Source organism: Drosophila willistoni, chromosome 3R (genome assembly GCF_018902025.1).
Source record: "Drosophila willistoni isolate 14030-0811.24 chromosome 3R, UCI_dwil_1.1, whole genome shotgun sequence".
Taxonomy (NCBI): Eukaryota; Metazoa; Arthropoda; class Insecta; order Diptera; family Drosophilidae; genus Drosophila; species Drosophila willistoni.
Genome location: NC_061086.1, coordinates 19,537,745 through 19,561,846, shown reverse-complemented (window position 1 = coordinate 19,561,846; position 24,102 = coordinate 19,537,745). Strand labels below are relative to the sequence as shown.

General features: G+C 45.1%; 4 protein-coding genes across 6 annotated transcripts; 2 read left to right on the top strand and 2 right to left on the bottom strand.

The window, feature by feature from the left end:
- Positions 1-26: 26 nt before the first annotated feature.
- Positions 27-4,047, bottom strand: LOC6647912 (CLK4-associating serine/arginine rich protein). 2 transcript variants are annotated; one of them, XM_002070517.4, is made up of 6 exons: positions 3,708-4,046; positions 1,800-3,602; positions 1,607-1,700; positions 946-1,036; positions 742-847; positions 27-681 (listed from the first exon to the last, which is right to left on the bottom strand). In XM_002070517.4, exons 1-6 carry the CDS (start codon positions 3,902-3,904, stop codon positions 189-191), a joined length of 2,784 nt encoding a protein of 927 aa, XP_002070553.1. In that variant the 5' UTR covers positions 3,905-4,046; the 3' UTR covers positions 27-188. The 2 variants fall into 2 exon arrangements, with proteins under 2 accessions (XP_002070553.1, XP_023034084.1); XM_023178316.2 differs by lacking the exon at positions 27-681 and having other exon boundaries at positions 782-847; positions 1,603-1,700; positions 3,708-4,047.
- Positions 4,048-4,404: 357 nt separating this feature from the next.
- Positions 4,405-6,228, top strand: LOC6647913 (putative mediator of RNA polymerase II transcription subunit 29). Its single transcript, XM_002070518.3, has one exon. The coding sequence runs from the start codon at positions 4,823-4,825 to the stop codon at positions 6,203-6,205; it is 1,383 nt and encodes a 460-aa protein (XP_002070554.1). The 5' UTR covers positions 4,405-4,822; the 3' UTR covers positions 6,206-6,228.
- Positions 6,229-6,246: 18 nt separating this feature from the next.
- LOC6647914 (set1/Ash2 histone methyltransferase complex subunit ASH2) lies at positions 6,247-9,239 on the bottom strand. 2 transcript variants are annotated; one of them, XM_002070519.4, is made up of 7 exons: positions 9,021-9,239; positions 8,762-8,946; positions 8,356-8,700; positions 7,199-7,579; positions 6,847-7,127; positions 6,524-6,781; positions 6,247-6,463 (listed from the first exon to the last, which is right to left on the bottom strand). In XM_002070519.4, exons 1-7 carry the CDS (start codon positions 9,170-9,172, stop codon positions 6,356-6,358), a joined length of 1,710 nt encoding a protein of 569 aa, XP_002070555.1. In that variant the 5' UTR covers positions 9,173-9,239; the 3' UTR covers positions 6,247-6,355. The 2 variants fall into 2 exon arrangements, with proteins under 2 accessions (XP_002070555.1, XP_015032789.1); XM_015177303.3 differs by lacking the exons at positions 8,356-8,700; positions 8,762-8,946; positions 9,021-9,239 and adding an exon at positions 7,712-7,818.
- A 280-nt stretch (positions 9,240-9,519) lies between these two features.
- Positions 9,520-23,727, top strand: LOC6647915 (ubiquitin carboxyl-terminal hydrolase puf). Its single transcript, XM_023178741.2, has 20 exons — positions 9,520-9,954; positions 10,073-11,254; positions 11,444-12,152; positions 12,208-13,168; positions 13,229-14,121; positions 14,188-17,529; positions 17,591-17,777; positions 17,842-18,431; positions 18,495-18,618; positions 18,681-18,868; positions 18,936-19,206; positions 19,273-19,455; positions 19,658-20,057; positions 20,123-20,228; positions 20,286-20,457; positions 20,537-20,727; positions 20,792-21,144; positions 21,200-22,154; positions 22,214-22,551; positions 22,618-23,727. Exons 1-20 carry the CDS (start codon positions 9,912-9,914, stop codon positions 23,451-23,453), a joined length of 12,024 nt encoding a protein of 4,007 aa, XP_023034509.1. The 5' UTR covers positions 9,520-9,911; the 3' UTR covers positions 23,454-23,727.
- Positions 23,728-24,102: the final 375 nt, after the last annotated feature.

Here is a 24,102-nt window from a genome sequence, read left to right as displayed (position 1 = left end):
GAATATAAAAAGGAGTCGAATTTCAATTTGATATTCCTAATTATTAAAATTTTATTGAGAGCCAAAAAACAAACCCAACAATATACGGTTTCACATATGAACCGAAATGTTACCTATGGCAAAAAACAATTATGCGAATAATATCAGGATATAATCAATTATGAAATTCAAATGGGCATTTAGTAGCATCAATAATCAACTAATTTCTTAAGTTTTGGCGGTGCTGAGATGACCACACGACCTCGATTCGATCCATATCCATGTTGTTGTTGTTGTTCCTCCTCCTCTCTCCCGCGATCTCGCTCCCGACGTCTTCGGCGCGATTGACTGCGTCGACTGCGGGATCGACGTCTCTCCCTGCTGCCACTACGACGGCGCCGCCTATCTCTACTGCCACTACGGCGACGTCGTCTATCTCTGCTGCAGCTACGTCGCCGGCTGTGAGAGCGACGCTTTCTCTCCACGCGACTCGGACTGGGACTTCGAGTGCGTCTTCTACGATTGCTACTGCTGCGACGCTGTTGTTCCACAGGACTACGCCGACGACTGCGGGATCTGCTGTGAGTGCGCCGCTGCGAAGCCAACTTGGCCAGTTGACTCTCGGATATAATGGATTCTCCCTCACTGTCCGACAATTTACCACTAGAGGGTGTTCCATATTTGTGACGCAGCTCGCGACGCCTGTGAATATAGAGATGTGAGAGGACTACCACAAGGAGCCAATCACAACCCGATACTCACCTACGGCGCAACTTTAGCGCCAATTCTCTCATCTCATCTTCACGCTCCTGTTGCTGTTGTCGCTCTCGTTCCGTTTTCTCAATCTCGGCACGCTTGTCAGCTTTGTCTGAAAGGAGATAATTTTAAGGATTAGATGACAAATTCATTTCTTTATAATTTAAACTCTTGGTGAACTTCACACTACACTTTTGACCAGTGGCTTACATTGCCTATTCAACAGATTTTGCATTTTCCGCTTAAGACGCTCGCGCAGATTGGGTCGTCCACTGCCAGTGCCGCCACCTTGTCCAGATCCCTGTAAACATTTTTGGGGGAGAACTCATTTAGCAAATGTCAAAAGAACATAAATATTAATTAGATTAGGAGTGGTCAGTTTTGTGTCTAGTCACGTTCGAAAGTGTAATTTCAGCTTAGAAATGCACAAAAATGGACACATTTAGAGATAATCGGGATATTTAGTATTCCATATAGGGGAACTATCAATGGTAGTATTTTAACTTCGAAACGCCGAAGCTTCTTTTAGCCCTTACAGACTTCGTATCATTAATTTCTCAGTAAGACAAATTAGTGAAAATAAATAATTAAGTTAAAACAAATTAATGGTATGGACGACTCTAGATACATCAATCGCCTATGTATTAATTAAAAAAATTAATTAAAAAATCGTTAAGTCTGAAAGGGCTTAAAGTGTTTATGTACGTCAAGATTCGTCCGTAATTTAGCATTATTTGTACCGTTTTTTGTATGATTTCGATAAGGTTTTTAATTTGTTTTCTTGCTTTTTTTTGGTTGAGGTTGAGACATGAAATTTTGTGGTGTACTCCAGTTTAATGGGGCTATAAAACACTTGGTTTTGCTTACTGACTTTGGTTTCGGTAGCAGAACTATATTTGCCTGTTTGATTACCCGTGCTGGATGACGACATAGTAGATGGCTGGAGAGCTTGTGATCGCTCTGACCTGCAAGTGTGCAAAACAGTTTAAAATTGTGAATGGAGCTCGGCTGGGTTGAGAAGGAATGGATTTCATTTGGTTTGACAACACTTTACACACACTTACGCAGTGTCCGCTTCATCGGAATCGTCGGCTTGTTTGCTTGCTGCCGCCTGTTGCTCTTCGTTATCTTCGCTATGCTCACTAGCATCACCTCCCGATGACGACGAGGAGGAGGTGTCATTAGCTGTTTTTCGGCCATAATAGCGTTTAAGTGGAGGTGGTGGTGGTTCCACCACCTGAGGTACTACTGGAGTTGCTGAAGTTGCTGGATTTGCTGAGGGTGTGCTTACAGTATTGTTGGTCAGGCCACCGAGAACCCGCGTCGTTAAGGGATAACTAACCATTGGAATCGGTTGAGTCGTCGCTTTGGGCTGTAACTTCACTGCCATCATTGTGGTGGAAGTGGTTGTAGTTGTGGTAGATGTAATGGTAGTGGTGTTCATACAATAGGCTCCTTGTCCCACTGTTGAAGCAGCTGCTGTAACGTGCTGTGGGGTTGGCTTTCTTCGGTTGGAGTTGGAGTTACTGCGACGCCTTCTAGACATATCATATGAACTTGCACTGGAGCTGCGCGAGGAGTACGAATAACGTTTGCGTGATCGCTTATAGCTAGGACTACGCGAGGTATAACGTTTCCAAGAAACGGATCTAGATCGTGAGCGCGATCGTGAGTAATATCTCCGTCGACGACGGGAATAGCGTCGATGATAGCTCCGGCTGCGACTCCTCCGACGACTGCGACTTCTGCTTCTCGATGGACTGGGTGAGCGGGATCGTGAATTTGAACGGGATCGACGACGACTACTCCGCTTGGATGTCTCATTCATAGTCTTGAGCTTATCCAGATTATCCTTAACTTTTTGGGCGTAGGACACTGAGGCAGAGGCAGCTGCTCCGCTGCTGGCATTGATACAGGACTCGCCTAGCGTCATCCCAGGTTTGGTCAGATTGATTGTGATTTTTGAGTGCGGTTGCATTTCATCCTCGCCACCAAATGAGGTAATATAGGTGATCTTCTCGGCACCTCCATCGTTTGGTGAAGGTGAGCGCGATTCACTCTCTTCCTCCTTGCCACCGCCGGCACCGCTCTTGTCCTCTTTTGCTGCATAGCTTGGCGGGCTGAAAGGTCGATTGGCTATACGACGCTCCTTTTGGGCGCGGCGCTCTCTCCTTGACTTGCGGCCACTAAGCAACATTTTTTCCTGTTCCTCCTCCCGTGCAATTCGTAGGGCATCCGCCTCGTCCGCATCTTTAGTCAGATGTGAAAAGAAATCGTTACTTTTCATTCCATAATTGCGACCACAAGCATTCAGCTCATGGGCCTGCGCTGTGTCCAGTTTGCCAATATCAATAGATACATCCATATCAATATCCGAATCGGATTCGTCTGAATTTTCTCCACCACCAGCTGCTTTCTCGCTCTTGGGTGGTGCTAAGGCACTGGAACCCGAGCTGCCGGCTGCCCCAATGAATGGTTGTGGTCCAATGGCGGCAGGGGCACCAGGAACACCACTCATGCCAGCAACTCCACTCTCACCAGCATCGTCATAGGAATAACCAATGGTTGCCCCACTTGTCTTTGGCTTCTTCTTTGACAAATTCCGCTCCGCCTCCAATTGTGCATTGGCCCCGTATTGCTCCTCCAAATACAGCTGATGCAGAAACTTATCCTCACTCACATTAAGGAAATCATTTTGGGCCAATATCCTGTAACGCTCATAGTTCAGTTGACGCTCCTCCACCGTCAGCTCCAAATCAGTCTCTCCATCGCCCCCCGACCCCTTAACCACAGGGGGTATATAATCCAAGTGGGCACGAACATCAAATCGATCGATTAGATTATCCTGCTGTCCCTGCCAAGGCACACTGCAGATAGAGCAAAAAAAAAAGAGGGCAAAGAAAAACTCAACTTAGTCACACTGTAACGGGGAGAATCGAGAATATATTTTGTCTGGATTCAATATCACTTGCATGATCGCGGCTCCATCGCCGGCAGCAGCTACTGCTGGATCCAAATATATTTTACTTCTTCTTCCATGAAGCTGTAGAAATTGTGTGGGATCAGCTTGGATTTTATCATAGAAATATTGACGCCGCTCCGCTCGTTTCCGATAGTCGACAATAAGTCCGCGTATCTTACGCTCCTGTTTTCGTGCCTCATGCCACATGTTTCCCTAAACTTAAGCCGCGTTTCTGATTTCTTTCTAGCGTACCCTTTTATTTGGGCAGCTTATTAATAACTTCATTAAAAAATACCCAAGCAAAGAAAAATTTTTTTTCTTATTTTCTTGTGCTCGCCGGCTCACGTTAGTGATGAAACTACCGGCCAACATGTATACACTACAGTGTTGGTAAACGTTTACTTATTCGTTGGCGCCCCAGTTGGTATTTTCACTAGTTTAAAATTTTTGCCACCGATACAAAAGTGATATATAGTTATATCTTATCAGATCGGATTACGATATGTTTGGATTTGATTTAAATACTTTTGCTACTCGAATTCGTTTTTAAATTAGTCGCAATCACATTTTATATCCCATATTTTTCCACTCTGACACAGAGTCCAAAGCAACAATATTTAAGTTTGAATTATTTTACACGTAGCCGATCTACCAAGATCATTCAGTTTGAAACGATATTTGCATACTGCAGAATTTATTTTGTTACATTTAGGTTTTGATTAAAAATCAGTTACTGGTGACTGCTGGCAATGCCTTGGCCGTGGCATTTGAACTGCGCCTGCGCTTTGTGGTGGTGGGAACTAAACGAAAAGGATAATAAATAACAAGTAAAACTGGAATGAGCCACAACAGAAGACAATTGTGCATCTTCATCTATATCTATGTATATATTAGCCGCCTTTAGCGGCATCGATTTACAAAAAGAAACGACAAACGGAACAAAACGAGATACATATACATAAATACATATAAACTGAAATCAAAGAAAAGCATCCTTAAACATATCCTTTGAAAATATGAATGCTGGGATAGATAGAGTGCAGAGAAGTATATACTAAATTCAGGCCGTTTGTGAAACCAGTTTACGGACAAGAAGGACGTGCGTCCTTCTGGTGCCGTCGCCCAATGTCTGATAGACGTTACTATTTCACATCAGAGCAGCGTTACCTCAGCGATACCTCCGGGCTTGTGGATGAAAATGAGTATGCAGACGATGGACTCTTGTATCCTTGCAGTGACGACAACAACAACCAGAACAATAACAGCAACAACAACAACGGCCAGGACAACAATGACGAAACTGGTGGTAATCAGGCCAACAATTTGCCAGATGCGGATGCCGACAAGGACGACGACTTGGAGTTCCTGCAAGACGTGCCATACTCATCCAGTAGCATCGATCGCAGCTCGGTAGGCTCTATACCATGGGCAGATGACGCTATCAAGAAGAACAAGCTGGATTGGGACCGAGTTGAGCGCATGCTAAGTGGCGAAGAGCCCTTGCCCAGCCAAGAGCCAGAACTGAGTAACGAAATTGCCGACTGGCAGCGTAAGTTTCCCAACATAGTGGGTGGTTCTGTAAAACCGCTGAAACAAAGCAGTTTCGATAGCCAAAGAATTCGCGACGACTCTGGCGATATAGATTCCATATCTAATCTAAGTCTTAATTCGCTGGACGAAGATGATGCTGATGAGGATGATGATGGATTTCTTACGCCAACAGCTAAACGTCAACCACAAAGTCAACAACAACAGCAGCAGCAGCCACAAAAATATCGTAGATCTGGGCAAAATTTGGTAGATCTTCTAGATCGAGATTTGAGAATTACATCCGTGTCGGTAAAGCTGCGCAAGCGTCAGCAAACTTCGCACCAGCAACCACAACAGCAGCCGCCCTTGCAACATGTAACAGCAGCCCCCCATTCGGCCCGTCTGCGGATGCCGCCAATTTTGAACGTCCTAGACTCAAATCGTCGATTTCGCGGATTGCTCAATAATCGCAGTTTTGTTCAGCTGACTCAAGTTCAACAGCAGCAGCAGCAACTCCATGCCAAATCGGCTGCTCTGACCCATGCCAATAGTGCCGAGCGTCGTTCACATTATCACGGTGCCCAGCATTATCACCAACCTGGCAATCGTTCAGCCTGGCACATGATTGCGTCGAATCGTTTTCTTAACAATAAAAATGCAATCGTTTTGCCATCGCTGAATCTAAACAGAAACAGGGATCATAATAGGACTATAAATGTTGTCCACACAATGGACGCTGCATCCAGTCAGAGCAACTCAAGCAGCAGCGGCGGTGGAGCACATAACAGCAACAGTTCCTCTTCACGCACATCCATGCATCACCATCCGTTTGGCTTGCCAACGACCAATTCAAGTAATACTCCATCAACCGGTCGCTCCATATCGGCGGCTGTCCACATTCATCCACGCTCAGAATTTGCGACCAGTAGTGCCTTTTACATACCATATAGTGCCTCAAAATTTAAAGCCTTTAAATGAACCTCATTCAAATTAAAAATAACAATGTATACAACTAGCAATAAAGTTGAACTTAAACAATGGCATTTAATAATAAATGGATCGTGATTGAACATATGCATTCTGAAACGATGGAGAAACCCGTTCTCATCTCTTTCCCTTTCCCGTCGTCTACAACAAATTCAAGTTATCCAGACGTAATCGACCATCGTGTTCGGTGAGATAGAGGGTATCGGCCAAACATTGCTCTGTAATGAGCTCCTCAACACGATCATTCATCTAATTATAAAAAAAAATTTTTTATTTTTGAACAATGAAATTAAGCATAATTCTGCTTACCCCTTTAGCCTTGCGAGCACTGAGGACTTCAGGATATTTAAAGGCTGGTCCAAAGTTTACACTCACTGTGGCACTTTTATGTATTGATATTGCGGGAAAATAGCTCCCGGCATAAATATTTTCAAATGCCACACCCTGAGACTGGCCATTCTTGAAGAACTCGATGCGACTGCCCTGCAGGGTACGTAGATTCTTTAGCGTTTCGGTTATTTTATCCTTGTCCTCGTAGTACAGATGCGACTTAAACTTGACCAGGGGCTAAATGAAAAAGTAGAAAAGTAATCAATTGGAAAAAAGGAACATAGCTATTGACTTTTTCTCACCCGATCTTTGAATGTATTTGGCAGGTAATCTAATGAAGATTCTTCGGGCAGCTCAATAAGCAAACCCAGAGTATCGCCCTCAACATAGGACTCACTGTAATGTTTGCCATGGCTCTCGGTAAATTTAGTGCCTTTGCGGGAACGCCATGAATATCCGAATTTATCATAACCCAGAGGAGCCTGCAGATTGCCATATTCGCGACCCCATCCCAATCGTGTGGCTGCACCTTCGGGCATCTCTTCAATGGTGATCTCGTAGTACCACGACCCGCGATTAACAGCTGATAAAAAAATTGAGAATGGAAGTAGTAGAAGGCGAAATAATTGTGCGAGTTTTCTAGCATCTACTCACAGTGTGTGGCTCGTACCATGCAATAGCCACGTTCTCCTGTAACCGCCAAACGATCCTCGCTAATTTTCAATTGCGGAGCACGATCGTGTAATGCCAGTAACACGGAATGTGGCACAAGAGTGCGGTACAGCCAACCTGGGATTGGTTTGCCAGCCCAATCGGAACTTTCATCAAACTCTTGTCTGAATGGGGCATGTGGATCAGGCTCGGCTAGTATATATCGATAGCCATCCTTATTGAATGGATGTTCTAGTGGATAACCATGTGGTGGCAATTTCACATTCGCCGTAATATCGGAACTCGGGCGACCCTTTTTGCCTGTGGGTCCAGCATCGGTTCCGGGAAATTTGCGTTTCTGTCGATTGTTTTTGGCAAGAACAGCTGAAAAGAGGCATACAGAATGTGGGTAAAAAATAAGAGAAAATTTTAACTATGTACGTGACTGGGCAAAGTTCGTTTTTTCTTTCCCTATTTTATTGGCCCTCCCCCTTAAACTCCTCACCCAAAGCTTACATTCCTCTTCGCTACTGGGAAATGTTGACGTCATTGCTGCCGGGACAGGATACGACAAAACGTACTTGAAAAGTCTTAATTGCGTCGCGCTCTAATCAAATAAATCCAAAATAAAAAACCAAAAACAAACCAAAAAAAAAAAGAACTAAAATCAATTTATTCGCTTGACAAAGCGAAGGCGGAATAGCAACAACAACGGCAACGAAATGGCAATCGCAACTATTTGTTGTAATGAATGAGTTAGTTAGCTAAGTAGTTGTATATACATACATACATACATACATATATACGTATGTATGTGTGTGTACGTTTGTGTGCCCCAGCCCCACCCGCCCTACAATCACTGAATTCGTGGGGCAACCAGATGCGCCCGACCGACGATTGCATGTATGTGTGTACGAGTGATTGTGTGTGTGTGTGTGGGAAACGATCTCAACCGAACAAAAGAGAACGAAGTAAATTCGAGAGCAAGCGGGAGAGGGTGTGTGCTTTATCGCATTGTTGCGAAACACATGCAAAGCAGACAAACTGATAAATACCGCAAACATTTTTCCCCTTATTTCAACGATCAAAATGTGACAATTGTACCAATGTGCGACCATCAATCAGCTGGCCAGTCAGTGATGGAAGATATTTGTATTTACCTTGCGTATACCCTTCCTCCGTGAGCCGCAAAGCACCAGTCTTGCTCATGCTCTCATAGTTGGGCTTAATCAGTCTCAAATCTTGCTGGAGTAAACCATACATGGCACCGTTCTCCGCATGCTCCTCATAGGTAAATATCGTCTGGACATCCTTTATTAAGGCACGCTGCACCGTGCTGTACCATGATTGGGTCAGTCGGCGTGGCATTGTTGTCATAGCCTCCCAATACTGCTCAATAAATGGTATAATTTCCTTGTCCCGGCTAAACTGTATGTCACGCTTGCCCTCTCGTTGGGCTGTCTGCTGCATATTGGCTATGGCCGAGTGACACATCTGGGATATGGCTATAAATAGAGAAAAATTGACATCCGGTCATGTATTCTAGTCATTCTAGTCATAACTTACTTGCTTGACTTTTCCGAAAGCTCTCCAGGCCGGTGGCCGAGCAATTTTTGCACACAAACACATAGTTAGTAATGAAGGGAACCATCTTGCCTTTACCCAGTTGATAGCTAATACAGGATTCGTGTATCCATCGTGAGCAGGTGGCGCACAGGAGCTCCACGAGGTTTAGATTGCGATCTTTCCCACTGATGGCAGAAAAAGTAAAAGAGCGGGAATTGAAAATGAGTTTTGGTCCCCATCCAATGTACTTCACCCATACCAATAACAAATGCCGGCTGCTATTGTCTGCTTGTCGCCGTCATCCACAGAGACCCGCTGCTCGAGTACCTTCTCTTCCTCCAGATTAAAATTGAGTTCGGAGTTGGTCTCCGTGGGTGAACTAGTCTCCATAGCCATACCGCAGTCCTCCATGGTAAATAATTGCAATTATTGTTTTAGATACAAACAATGCAGCATGTAAACAAACACTATTCTCAAGAGATGGTAAAACTAGCGATAACAAATTATCGATAAAAATATAGAAGTTCCCGCGTTCTAAAGAATTAATTTAGATCTGCTCTTCTATTTATCAAAATAAAACATTTATATTCACAAATTATCTAAATAAGAATATGCATTTTTAGATTCAGTAAATTGTTATTAAAATCATTCGCTATAACTTTGAAAGAGGACTAAAAATCGATATGTTTATCGAGCAAAAATTGACTAACGCGTCGCACAATATGTAGCGAAATTGCAGTTCAGTATTTCAGCAATGCAGCGCCACTGAGCACATTATATGTGAAAATCTAAATCTAGTAGTATTTATATATGTTATCAATCAATTGTTAGACAAGTGCAGAGAGTGTTTATCCCCTGAAGCACAATCATAAATGGAATTGAACGGTTGTGCTTACACAAAGCGACTTAAGAGACCGAAAAGCGTACCAACAAATTCGCTGCAGCAGCAACGACGGCTGTGGGAGAGGGAGAGAGTGACAGCCAAGGCGGCGAGGAAGAGGGAGACGGCGACGCACGGATCTAGAGAAAAAGTAGCCGCTGCTGCTGCCGCGGCTTGAAAAGAAGAAATCGCAACGCGGCTTGGGGCCCTACTAGTTGGCCAACATTAAACAATAAATATATAAGTAATAAGAACAAAACTAGATTAATCATGTGTGAGGTGTGCGCCGATTTCCAAAATCTCCTAGAGTTGTGTATGTATTAAATCAAATTTCACGATGAAAAAAAAAACTGAAACCCTAAACCCCCCCATACCCCATCCACCCACTTTGCTCCTTTTTTTATTGTTTTTTTTTCTATTTGTTTTTATAGATGAAGTGCGTGTGTCTAGCTCAGAGTTGAAATTTCAGCTTCTTTTAAAGAGCGAAATCGAGACGACATTTAACTACATCCAATCCTGGCCCCAGCGCCAATGTATGTGTCTCTATCGGGACACCAAGAATTATGATCGGTTCAATTTGGTTGTGCAGTCCCTCATTTGTCTGACTGTGCAACATCTGAAGCATATTGATCATCTTATTGAAAATTATAAGCGGCTAACCGCCAGTGCCGCTCAAGTGGTTGCTCAGGCTCAACAACAACAACAGCTACAGCAGCAACAACAACAACAAAGAGAATCCAATAATGATGCAGATTTCCAAACGGATGGTGAGATCAATATCAAGCATAAGGAGGCTACCACAAAGGAGAATAGTAATCACAATAAAAAGACGAGTGATGAAGCCGACACCGGCACTGGCACTGCTGAATTAGACGAGAAGCAGGGATCGGGCGATGGAATTACAATTAAAAGGCCAATTGGTCCCAGCACTCCACCTCCATTAACTCCGCCACCTCAGCAACCTGCCACATCAGTTTCCTCATCAGCAGCGTCCTCGTCGTCATCATCATCATCAATAAATCCATCCAATGCCAAGCCCCTGCATCCCATGCAGTATACGGAGGAGCCCTGGATATTACCTGAAGTGGAGAAACTTCTAGTGCTCGTCTCCAAAGTATTCCTGCTCAATTTCCCGCTCTACATTGCCCACAAGCATGGTATGCACTCGCGCCTCGATGACCTACAGGCGGAGGAAGCTCATCATTTGGCCCTCATCTGTGATCTGCACGACAATGATCTTCCAATATACCTGCTACGCAATGTTAGCCTGTTCTGCAACTCAGGAGGCTTTAACGCCATGTCCATTTGCTTTGAGCATCCCGATTTGCCGGTGTCCACCGCCCATTCCATGACTGCCACCGTATCGAATGTAAAGCTCTGGCTAAACTATCACTGTAACACGCAGCTGTTTGTTCCGCTCCGTAGCCGAATTTTGCAGTATATGTGCAAGTTATCCGATCAGAATCTTCGATCGGCGGCCACCAGAGCAATGGCAGATTTCGTATGGTCCTCCATGCGAGATCCCCTTGATGTTGCTGTCAACTTTGATACAGAGGGTCTTGCCCTGGCGTTTAAGTACTTCACATCAACCACACTGACTATGCGGCTAGCGGGTAAGCAAATTAACGTTTATTAAAAATGAACCGAGTACTTTTATTCTTGAATTCATGAATGAGCGTAATCATTTCTTAAGAAACAACAAACGATAAGAATAAATATTTTAGAAAGCGTCTTAGAAATTTCCTAGAAATGTCTTTAATTAATAAAGATTGTTTATTAAATGAATAATCAACTTATTCTAGGGATGGCCCAAATAAATGCTCACATCAATCTTTTCAATGAGATTTGCACCACTGAGACTGTAAATGAAGTGGAGTTATTTGGACAGAGGATCGCCAATTGGTTAACTGAGAATCACATTGTGCAGCACTTGTTTGGCCCGAACCTGCATGTAGAGATTGTCAAACAAGCCCACGTATTGCTTAATTTTTTGGCTGTCGAAAATCAAATCTCCGAGGAGGATATCAAACTTATTTGGCAGGCAACACAGCTGAAGCATTGCTCCAAAACTATTTTTGATATATTGCCATCGCTCGTGAAGAATTTAGCTCCACGTCCCGCCATGCATTTGTATTCGTTGCTTTGTCGTATGGACCCCAAGGAGCACACGGAGCAGAGTATATATATTGCCTCGGCTCTGACCAAATTGTTGTGGACAAGAGATTGTTCGAGAAGTCAGATGAACCTGATGCAGGACCATCTGTTGGGATCGAATGTGACTGCTTCCAGTTCGGACAGTGGCAGCATTGAGGGTAGCAATACAGAGGATGATCATGTGGGTGCCGACGATAGTAGCATAGCTAGCGGTGGAGGCGGTGGTGATGGTCATAAGAGTCCCATTGATGGCGTGCCTCCATGTAAACAAGCAAGGCATAGGCGACACATCTGCGATCCCACAACCGAAAAGGGTAAACAGCTAAGTGCTGAGGATCTGGCCAAAGTGGATATAAAGTATGTATATAAAAAACTATTTTTTCGCCGTGTTCTAATTTTCAATCTCTGCTAGAAATCATCGCATTGTTAACATCATTGACAATACCAGCAGCGAGGAGGAATTGCAGTCAAGGGCTGCCTTAGAATTGCAGCTCCATCGCAGTCGAAAGAAGACCAGTAACAAGCGACGTCGCCAAAAGGTGGCCAATAAGCAAATACTTTTGCCACACGAACTTGTCGAGATCTGGGATGGCGCCGAAGATGTGCCAAGTAGTGATGACGTCGATGCCGATGGCGATGGCGAGCTGCTCGCAGACAGCGATGATTGTAGCGACGGCGCAGCTAGTCAGCTGCCTGCTGCCGTTCTGAAGCATCTCCATGGCGAAGGTCCCTATATAAGGGCAATTGCTGAGACCAACATTAGCGAGCTACTGAGTGGAGCTGAAAATGATGGCAGTTACTCTTCGCCAATGAGCAACAAGTCCGAGAAGAATCTCGCCGATTTCGACGACGAAGATGTCTCGCCCTGCGAAGAGGAACTGGCCCAGCTAGTCAACTCTCATGCTGGTCGAGTGGCTGCAGCAGCAGCTGCTGCTTCCGGTGCCAACTGTCGAGACGTTCCACCAGCATTTGCTGCTGCTGCAGCAGCCATGATGGTGGCACAATCTGCCATGGCCATGCAGAAGTCAGGTGAAACAAATGTGGCCGCAGCTGCTGCTGCAGTGGCTGCTGCCGCTGTGGCCACTGGAACGGCACAACAATCTCTGGTTGCCATGCGGCAACAGGCGAATGCAGCTGCAGCGGCTGCTGCCGCCGCTGCTGTTGTCCAGGCGTCCGTGAAATCAAAATCCGATTCTGATGTCGAATTACTAGAAGCAACGATAGGAGTAAGCGGCAAGCAGCAACATCATTCGCCCAAGGCAAATAGCTCGTCTGCATCTAGTAGTACACCTGTGCAGCCTTCGTTTAAACTGAATGATGTTTGCCAACCTGGAAACACATTGCTGTGGGATCTGCTGCAGGACGATAAAATTGTATGTTGAGAAATTGGTGAATTTGTTGACTTCAGGCATTCTAAACTCTTTTGCTTCTAGGGCCAACTGGGTGAATCTCTTGCTTTGGAGGCCGAAAAGGCATTAGCCACATTGCTCTGCTTCAGTATGGACCGTCAGTTGAGGACCAAATTCATTGAGGGATGCCTGTACAATGTGGCCAACAATCGAAGCGTTATTGTCAGTTTGCGGCTATTGCCGAAACTATTTGCCTCGTTCCAACAGTTCCGTCCCGCAGACACGCACTCCATGACTCTGTGGGCGGAGCGAACTCATCGAATGATGCCCTGCTTCTTCAATAACATTCGCCACTATGCCAGGAGGCATGCTGAATTGATAGTGAACCAGAATGGCGAGCAGCAACATTATTTGCTGCACATGGGCGAACAACTTTACTCACATAAGACACAGGTTTCGGTTCGGCTGCAGTTTCTCTCGTCGATCTTCTCCACAGTCGGTTCGCCAAAGACCTTTCGCCTCACACTCGAGCAATTGGATGCATTGTGGGAGTGGCTGGCGCATGATCCCGAATGTGCGGATTGTTATTTCTCCTGGTTGCAAGCACAGGCCAAGGGTGGGGATCAACATGCATTGGGTATTGATGCATTGCAGCATTTGTATTTAAAGAAATTGCCAGAACTGAGGCCAGAGGAGTTCTCCATGGTGGCTTTGGGATTGTTCCAGCAGCTCTGCAACTTTGCACGTATTGCCATGGCTGAATATGATAAGCAAAGGGAACAGATCTCATCCAGTGCCAGTGCTGTCGGCATGTATCATCTATGGAAGATTGCTTTGCGAGCCCAAAGCAATGAAGTTTCTCTGGCTGCCATTCAATATATTAATATGTACTATATGGGTCAGCAACTCCGTCTGGAGAAGGAGTTTGTATCCCAGTGCATGGATAATTTGGTCCAAGCAGCCACGGCCCTGGAAAGGTGAGTTACAAAAATTCTAAATTCTGGTGAAGATCGTGTTGTTAAAATAATCTTATTCTTGAATAGCATTGAGGATGAAAATGCGTTGATGCGTGTGCAACGTGGACTACTTCTGTTGAACACGCACTTGGACACATTCCGGCGGCGATATGCTTTCCATCTGCGTCGATGGGCCATAGAGGGCAAGGGTGTTGGTTCCCATAGCAATCTTAAGAACGAAGGAGCCGGTCCGCCCCTGCGCATTGTGCTCCAGCAGGCGGGTTTATCTGAGAAAAGCCTCCTGCAGATGCATGCCTGTGATTTGATAGCCGATCTCAAAGCAGAGATTTCAAAATGGTGGGAAAGCCTGCAAACAGGCATGACAGCACCGGTATTGGGTCTTCTGTTAAGTGATGGACCACTGCGCATTATTACACAGGGACAGGAACTGACTTCTGACTACGATGAGCGCACTTTGGGGGATGCGGGCTTTAAGGACAATCAAATTGTTTATGTATCGCTTGGCGGTCGTGGAGCTCGTCGTAAGGAATCCAATTTAGAGCATCCATCGATGTTGCCACCACCTCCAAAGGAATGCCTGCCAACAGTGTTGTTACTGCAACCCAAATACTTTGAAAAGCTCTTCTGTCTGATGCAAACATTGGGCGACATGAAACCGCAGACATCAACCATACATCTACAGCATCACACAAAGGCTCAGCTGTTGTCGCGTCGTGTTTGGGATATATTGGCCATGCTGCCGACTAATCCTCATATTTTGGATGCCTTCAAGAGTCTGGTGCTCGAACAGAGTGAGCTCGATCAATTGGAATTGTCTGTCGCCGAGGAGAAGGAGGAACAACTGATCAATAAGCGCAAGCAAATAAAACAAAAGTTCAATGAACTGCTTGATCCCAGCAATTTACAAAAATTTATGTACTCACTGCACATTGTCGAGAGTCTGGCCCTGAGTAGTGGCAATAGCCGCCGTGAGAGGGACCGGGAACGAGAGGCCAACAGCAATGGCAGCCATACGAGTCTTGTCATCAGTGAACAACCGCGGTCCAAGAAGAGCAGTGGAAATAGGCGAAGAAATAGCAATGAACAGCAGCAGCAACAACAGCATATGACGACGACTCCAGAGTCAAAGCGGAGCAATATCAGTGATAGTAGCAAGGAGCAACATTTAAGTAGCTCCGAGCCCGAGGGTCAGGGAACATCTGCAGAGATGGACACGGAAGCCTCCAGCAGTGGCGGTGACAAAGAGAATCAACCCAAGCAACATAGTAAGCGGCGCAAGAAGAGCGAAACTGTGGAACAAGAGCGTGATCGGGATCGTACGCTGGACTGTGTTACTCCACCATCGCCTGTAACTGCGCCACCGCCGCCGCCATTGACTACTCTAGCACATTCGAACTCAAATGCCGGTTCACCACATCTTCTTGCTGACAATAAGTGGAGTGAGGCATTCATTAAATGCGGTGGTTTGAGGCATCTCTATGAGATCTTCAGTTCTGGCCTACTACAGCGCAGCACACATCCCAAGGAGGTGGCGCTAAATGAATGGCGACACGATTGCCTTGCTAGTTTGTTGCGCATTCTTTGGCTGCTGGGTTTTGAGGAGTTGCAGTCTCCGGATATTCACGTACTTATGTCACGTCCACACGCCTTTATGCTAAAGTTAATGGAAGTGCCGTCATGTTTACGAAGATTGTCCAGCATTCTCAACGACGAGGTCTATCAACATCCTACGGCGAACTCTCTAGTGTTCCCCTACCAGTTTCATCAGCTGCGGACCGGCTTTTGGGGAAGGGCCCAACTCATTCAATTCACAATGAACATATTGGTTAGCTTTGTCCATGCATCGCCAGAGGCTCGTTGTTTACTCTGGTCACAAGCAGATCACAGCAGTTGGCTTCAAAAGTTCATTCTAGAGGATCCAGAGCCATCGGTGCGGCGTGAAATCTGTGCGGGACTCTATCGCATTTGTCTGGGCAATGTGCAGAGCTATCGACTGCTTTTGGCTCCGTTGTTGCACAAATTGATTGCTTTGTTGCCGCTGGCCGAGCAGATGACGTCGACAGTTCAGCACGCACAATTCCTGCTATCCGAGGAGGGCAAGGAACCCTATGGTCCCGCCTGCCGAGATTACTTCTGGCTCCTGGCCAGACTTGTGGACACCTTGTCACCCGAAATGGTAGACGAAGAGCACATTGACATTGAAAGACTCTGCGAGAGTATATCGCAAAGTATTCTTACCCGCGAATATTATGAACTGCGCCATGGTTTCCAGGATGATGGTTTGGTTGGTTTGCTTAATCTCATGTCAAATCTCATCAAATACGACACGAGTTTCAAGTATACGCCCAAAGCACTGAGCTTTATTGAGCAGTTGATTGGTTTCCTGTTCGATATGCCGTCGCCCGCGGATCGGCAGAAGCCCAAATGTAAGTCGGGCACCTCCCGAGCCGCTGCTTACGATTTACTGGTGGAGTTGTGCCGAGGATGTGCCACCAATTACACTTATCTACATAATAGGCTGTTGTCGCAGCATAAATCTGGACCCAAGCAACCATATCCCTGGGATTATTGGCCACGGGATGAAGGAAGATCAGAATGCGGCTATGTGGGACTGACCAATTTGGGTGCCACCTGTTATATGGCTTCCTGTATCCAGCATCTGTATATGATGCCACAAGCCAGAGCGGCAATTCTGCGAATTCCCCCTGCAGGTGCCCTCAAACATGGATCTACGCTAATGGAGATGCAGAGGATGTTTGCCTACCTGTTGGAATCGGAACGAAAGGCCTATAATCCGCGAAGTTTTTGTCGTGTCTATCAGATGGATCATCAACCTTTAAACACGGGCGAGCAGAAGGACATGGCTGAGTTCTTTATAGATCTGGTGTCAAAATTGGAGGAGATGACGCCCGATCTAAAACATTTGGTTAAACGTCTTTTCTGTGGCACTCTCAGTAACAATGTTGTTTCGTTGGACTGTGGCCATGTCTCACGCACTGCTGAGGAATTCTACACGGTTCGTTGTCAAGTGGCAGATATGCGCAATCTGCAGGAGTCACTGGATGAAGTTACTGTCAAGGATACTCTGGAGGGTGATAATATGTACACCTGTTCGCAGTGTGGCAAGAAAGTGCGAGCCGAGAAACGCGCTTGCTTCAAAAAGTTGCCCCAAATATTGTGCTTCAATACGATGCGATATACCTTCAATATGGTCACCATGCTCAAGGAGAAGGTCAACACGCATTTCTCTTTTCCGCTGCGACTCAATATGTGCCACTATGTGGAGAAGACATTGATGCCGCAGCAGTATAAGGAGGAGCGAGAGAAGCGACAGAACGCGGAGGCGACAGGGGATGAGAACGAAAAGGCTGAAGCAACATTGGATGCGGATATTGAAGAGTGCTATGAGTAAGTATATTCCCCACTTGACATTATCAACACATGTCTCAATATTTGTCTCTACGTATAGATATGAGCTGGTTGGCGTCACTGTGCACACTGGTACGGCAGATGGTGGTCACTATTATAGCTTTATTAAGGAGCGGACGAGAAGTACCTATCATCCCCATGAACGGTGGTTTCTCTTCAATGATGCTGAGGTCAAACCCTTTGATCCCTCACAAATTGCTGCCGAATGTTTTGGTGGTGAGATGACGGTAAGTCCAACCATATCGGAATAAAGAGAATTCATAATTAAATTTTCATCTATAATATTTTTAGAGTAAAACCTATGATTCGGTGACGGAAAAGTATTTGGATTTTAGTTTCGAGAAAACCAATTCCGCATACATGCTATTTTATGAGCGACGACTGCCAGAGCATCTGCAACGACGGCATTCCGAATTATTGGTCACCCCGACGCCGAGTCCCACAGTTGAAGATAAGCCAGATGGAGATGAAGCAACGAAAATGGAAGTAAGCTCTAACGAAAGTAAACAAGATGAACTTGAGCAGGCAGAGCCGGCGAATAAGACATCGGATAAAGAAAAGGAAAAGGCGGACGATCCTAAGGATGAGTCAACCGTATCCAAAGGCGAGAAACTTGAGGATAAGAATGAACAGGAGGAGCAAAAGCAAATAACAGCCAATTGTGATAAATCTAAGCCAAGCAACAGCAACAACACGAGTAACAGTAGCAACAATAGCAGCAACTGCAATGCAAATGAACAGCCATTGGCATCCACCTCAAAGGCTGCTCATAAATTGCAGCTATTTCGTCCATTTTTGAATAAAGAGCTTGAAGATTGGATCTGGCAGGACAATCGACAATTCCTCCAAGATCGAAATATCTTCGAGCACACCTATTTCAAGTAAGCGCATCGCATTCCAGAGCGCATAATCCATGCATAATTAATGGTATTTTCATGTTTCAGCTTCATGTGGCAAATCTGTGGACATATACCGCAAACATTGAACTCCGAGAAGGATGTGACTTGCATGGCCGCCAAGCTGTCCGTTTCATTCTTCATCGAGACATTCATACATGCCAAGGAAAAGGTACTTCGAGTTTAATTATTTGTATATGCATTTTGAGTAATTTGGTATTTGACTTTTCGCAGCCCACAATGGTGCCATGGGTTGAGCTACTGACTAAGCAATTTAATGCCAGTCAAGATGCCTGCGAATGGTTCCTATCGCACATGTCACTGGAGCCGTTTTGGCCGGTACAGGTGCTTATCCAATGTCCCAATCAAATGGTGCGTCAAATGTTTCAGCGTCTGGTCATCCATGTCATACAGAGATTACGGTTAGTTTACCACCCCATTAAATGTAAATGAACTTTAAATGATTCTGATACTTTTTTTTTAATTTAGTGCCTCACATGCAGACCTCTATTTGGATGTGGAAACAGATGAGGATGATAAAGAGCTAATTGGTCAGACCTCTTGTGTGACTCGCTTCATTGGTTCACTAATCTCACTTCTTGAGCATGGGGCGCGCTCTCATTTGCGTCACCTTTCGGAGTATTTTGGTTTACTATGTGAATTCTCTCGCATGGGTGATGAAGAGGCCATGTTTTTACTGAGAGTTGGCATACTTAAAAGCCTAGTGGACTTCTATTTGGGACACAAACAAACGGATAGCGTTAGTTTTACAACATAATAGGATTTAAATGGAGTCCGATAAAATATCCTGCTCTAAAAATTACAGATTGACATCAGTTCGGATAATGAGGACAACTCGTCGGATGAGGCTTTGTCGGTGGAGAAAATGAGACCAGCCTCACTTGACAAAATGATAGCATTGTGTGCCAGTCTCGTTGAAAGATCGCGCGGTGCTGACTTTCGTTTGCGCCTCTCACCCAAAGATTTCAGTGCCATCGCCGGTGGCAAGGTGATACTTAAAAAGCTCGAAAGCGTTGTATTTTCCATCTAATCCCAAAGATCCATTATTAATCCCATTTCAAATCCTTCAATCAACAATCAAACTAACACTGATTAGTGTTAGTCCTACATTTTTTAATTTAATTCAATTATTCGTTTTCTGTGTTTGTTATGTGTTTGTGTGTTAAATCGTTTCTTTATATATTTCGTAGGGATTCCCATTTTTGTATCAACAAATAAAGGATGGCATTAATCCGCACCAGACAAAGCATTTAATCTATGCGCTCTGTCGCTGGGAAGAGCATCTGGCCACACAAATAATCAGCATGCTTTTCGCCTCTGTCACAAAGCACACCGAATTGTGTACGCCCTTCTTTAAGCTGTTAACCCTATTGACTGAGACCCAAGGCGGGCCAGTGGGGCTGCCCTGTTTCACCCAGCTTATACTGCCACGGATGTGGGATGCCGCCGAATACTGCCCACAATCGGTTCTCGATTGGCTCTCGCTGCAAGCCACCAAGAACAAAATTGCCCATGCCTGGATTTTGCAATCCGCTGAACAGTGGGTAGAGCAATTTCTGCTTGCCCATGACAATACGCGCGTTCGAAATGGTAGAAACGATTGTCCTTTCTCATTTTGTTCCAATCTTATCAGTGTTACTTTAATAAACTTCCAGCTGCCGCTTGTCTGTTGGTTGCTCTTGTGCCATCGCAGCCCTTCCGTGCCAATTTTAGAGCGCATTCGCAGCATAAATTATTGGCCCTCAATCCGCATAGCTATCGGTAAAAGTGTTTAATCGTTTAACGAATTTTACTTAACTTTGTCTTTACTTTGTTTAGGGACATTAACACCGATGCCCAAGCAGTGCTCCATCAGGTTATCACTTTGCTTTTGAGACTGCTGCGTCCAGCTCGAGTTTATGCGGATATTGGTGCCCATGGTACCACAAAGCTGACTGCTTACTTCAATCTGCTCAGCTATTGTATGGTTTCAAAGACTGAAAAACTAATGGCAAGTTTGGAAAGCCTCCGCTGCTGTGGTTTCAACTGGTTTGTTCCCGACTAACAGTGGTCTCTATTCCAATTTACAGATAGGATCGTTCATGCGTTCCTTGTGGGAATTATTTCATCCGCGACTTTCGGAACCCAGTGTACCGGCTCATCATAACAAACATGCGCTGCTCACCTTTTGGCATCATTCGCTAGTTGATTGCCCGGAGAATGCAGCACTGGTGGCCAATTGCCCGGAGATAACAAGGAATATTGCATTTAACTACATATTGTAAGATGACTTTAAGCAGTTTGGATTTGATTATTTAATCTAATATTTTGTTTGGTTTCTTAAGGGCTGATCATGATGATGCTGAAATTGTTACCTACAATCGTTCCATGTTGCCGGCTTACTATGGATTGTTGCGTCTGTGCTGTGAACAAAGTCGCGCTCTCACACGACAATTGTCCCAACATCAGAATCTTCAATGGGCTTTCAAGAACATTACTCCGCATCCCACTCAATATGCGGCAGCTGTTGATGAGCTATTCAAGCTGATGGCATTGTTTGCCACTCGTCATCCGGATGCCAGCGAGCAGGAGAAACTCGATGTCACTCAATTTAGGCGGGCAGTAATTATGTCCTACACAAGTAGTCTGGATGCTAGAGTATCGTGGTCGACACTAATCAGTGCATTGAAAATACTGGGTAGGCGTATACTAACTTTCGTCTTATCAACTTATTTAACGTATTTTCTTTCCAGTGGACAACGAGGATGATCGCATGTTGGTCATATTTAACGGAGGCATTGAAATGTGCTGTGAGGCTCTGCATACACTACATTCCATGCATCATGAGGCTACTGCCTGCCATGTGGCAGGGGATCTATTTGATTTGCTTGGCGAAATGATGCTGCTGTTGGCCACATTGCGCACACGCACCGACAGTCCCGCCCAGAAGAAGCAACAGCTGGAACAGCAATTGCAATTGCAGCAGCAACAGCTTCTGCAAAAACAGCAACAGACGCAGTGCACCCAAACCCCACAGACACCACACCAGAAGGAAAAACAATTGCAACAGCAAATGCAGCAGCATTTGCAGCTGCAGCAACTGCAACAAATGCAATTTCAGCAACAGCATTTCTTACGCCAACAACATCAACACTCTGCCTTGGCCAAAGCTTTGCCGGATGCCATCAAACGTCTGGCCACACTCCTCAACACATTCAACTCGCCAGAGATTAGTCGCATGACATTGGAGGTACTCAAAGAGCTGGTGCGAAACACAAGTCTGGAAGCCACTAGCATTTTAGCCCCCATTCTGATAAACTGCCATTTGTCAGTGGCCAATGCCCCGAATGCCATTGGACCATTGGGTCCATACTTTCCACGTCGTGGAGCCAAGCACCAGCACACACCTTGGCCATTGGGTTCCAAGAATTCACCTCGGCCACCAAGACCAATGGTGCAGATGTCCATAGCCTTGTCCGAACTTACGCCGCTCGGCCTAGACGTCGATTATGATGCGCAAGTAGAGGCATTTTACAGGCCATATCATGACTTTATTGATGTAATGATGCGCATGTGCGTCAATACTGGCACATTAAACGATACTCTCGTCAAATTGCACTGCCTGGTGGCCATTGAATCAACCCCATTGCACTTCAACTACTTTCCTAAGTTCTGGGTGGGCATCCACAACAATGCCCTAACGCACAAGTGAGTATTTTGAATTAAGCTTGACATTTACTCAAAGTAAATGTATCCTTTCATTGCAGATACTCTGAGCTCCTGGTGAAGAATCAACTTTTGGTTGAGTATCTGCACAATGTACTTAGGGATGAGAGAAGCATGCTGAAGGACGCCTGCGTGCGGGAATTTCTCGAGCTCTATTATCACAAGGTGGCAGCTCAACTTCCTGTGGCACGCATGATCTACACAATAAACTATGGCATGCACTCTAAGGATGACATTGATGAACTGTGCGGCGATCTGTTTGCTATCAGGATAATTGCCCAGGCAACAGGTGTGCCAGCATCAGTGCGCAAAGAGCTCCGTGGATCGTTAAGAGCATTGCAGAATAAGGGTGAACGCTTTCGAAAGGAAACAGAGCGGGGTAAATATAAATCATGCAGGAAATAATTCTTTACAATATCTTAACATGCTTTTTTCTGATTGACAGATCAACTGCCAAATAAGAAGCAGAAGCGTGAATCCGGCAGGGAAAAGGATAATGAACAGACCAAAGGGGGGGCGGCAGCCGAGGATGAAAAAAGTGAGACTGTGGCGGGTGAAACTACATCTTTAATTGAGACAGCGAAACCTACGGATGTGTCCATGGAAGTGTCTAGTGATGCCAATACGGATACCATTATCAAACCACCAACACCCTCTGGCAGTGAAGATGATCAAATGGAGAGCACCTCATCGGAAAGGTTAGAGAAAACCTCGCTGCCCTCATCCGATGATGAAACCGAGTTGGAGGATGAATTGGAGCCCACGCCTAAGCGTAACAAAAAGTCTATAAGCAAAAAGACAGCCCAGGATCGGATCAACGAGGATCGTGAAAAGCGATTGACCACACTGATAACCATGGAATCCTACATTCAAAGCATTTTCACCATCATGAAACGTGAACCTGGTGCCGCCCCTAGCACGTCAACAACCTGCAAAGATCAGGCGGACGAGCAATCACTGGAGACAGCCTCTACATCGGCTGCTGCGTCAGCCAAGGCCAGGCCAAAAGGTGCTTACACTCCACCTGAACCAATGCCGGAAGAAATTGATCCGAAATCCTGCAGCATGGAATTGGAATCGATGTTTTGTCGGCGAACAGAAAACGATACGTCCGAATATGAGACGACATCGCAACCATTGCGACCATCACCACCGCAGTCGCCAACAGCCACAGTATCTAATGGTAGTCAGCCAACGGAATCGCCGCCAGCTGTTGTTGTTGATATGGCTGCCCCCGTCGTTGCGTCCACGTCCCAGGCGGCAAGTCCGACACAAATCTAGTTGTCGTTCAACGATTTGCTCAGCATTTTGTTTTTCGGCAAGCCACTGGACTGATAATGGGCAAATGTACCGGATAAATATATGGCGACAAAAAAGCCATAGCCAGATGAATTTTTGTTGACCCAAGGTCAACATGGTGATTAACCCGATGTTGGTGCTAAAACAATTACCAGGTGGGTGAGGATAAAGGAGTGTAGACAACACAGCGCAACATACATGCAGAAGAAATATATATATATATAGAAATGCTAGCTTAGCAGCATACATAACAACAAAATAGCAATGTAATTCACACACACACACACACACTCAAGTACATCTACAATATACATATTTAAACACACACACTTGCGTACATAATCATACATAATGCATATAGCGATAGTTAATTTAAGACATCATCATTGCACTCACCTTTTCCAAGATCAAACAATAGCAACCGATTTCTCTCTTTTTCTTATGCAACAGAGAGGAAAAACATGTAGTAAATAAGTAAAAAGCTTAAAGAAAAAATACACAGCTACAACTTTGTTATATACTATAAAATACTATCTATATATGGGATATGCCAAAAACAAAAAAAAAAAAAATCAATCGAAAAATTATAAACAAATTGAAGCAGACATAAATCGAGAGAAAAAAATCGCAC

Bases quoted from the DNA above. Each gene is read 5' to 3' on its own strand.
- LOC6647912 (XM_002070517.4), bottom strand. From the start codon at position 3,904: ATGTGGCATGAGGCACGAAAACAGGAGCGTAAGATACGCGGACTTATT. The intron at 3,603-3,707 runs GCAAGTGATATT...CTCTATCTGCAG, and splicing joins GGCGATGGAGCCGCGATCAT to TGTGCCTTGGCAGGGACAGC. The intron at 682-741 runs GTGAGTATCGGG...CTATATTCACAG, and splicing joins GCGCTAAAGTTGCGCCGTAG to GCGTCGCGAGCTGCGTCACA.
- LOC6647913 (XM_002070518.3), top strand. From the start codon at position 4,823: ATGTCTGATAGACGTTACTATTTCACATCAGAGCAGCGTTACCTCAGC.
- LOC6647914 (XM_002070519.4), bottom strand. From the start codon at position 9,172: ATGGAGGACTGCGGTATGGCTATGGAGACTAGTTCACCCACGGAGACC. The intron at 8,947-9,020 runs GTATGGGTGAAG...TTCTGCCATCAG, and splicing joins GCAGCCGGCATTTGTTATTG to TGGGAAAGATCGCAATCTAA. The intron at 6,464-6,523 runs GTAAGCAGAATT...TTTTATAATTAG, and splicing joins GTGCTCGCAAGGCTAAAGGG to ATGAATGATCGTGTTGAGGA.
- LOC6647915 (XM_023178741.2), top strand. From the start codon at position 9,912: ATGTGTGAGGTGTGCGCCGATTTCCAAAATCTCCTAGAGTTGT. The intron at 9,955-10,072 runs GTATGTATTAAA...TTGTTTTTATAG, and splicing joins CCAAAATCTCCTAGAGTTGT to ATGAAGTGCGTGTGTCTAGC. The intron at 18,619-18,680 runs GTACTTCGAGTT...GACTTTTCGCAG, and splicing joins TCATACATGCCAAGGAAAAG to CCCACAATGGTGCCATGGGT.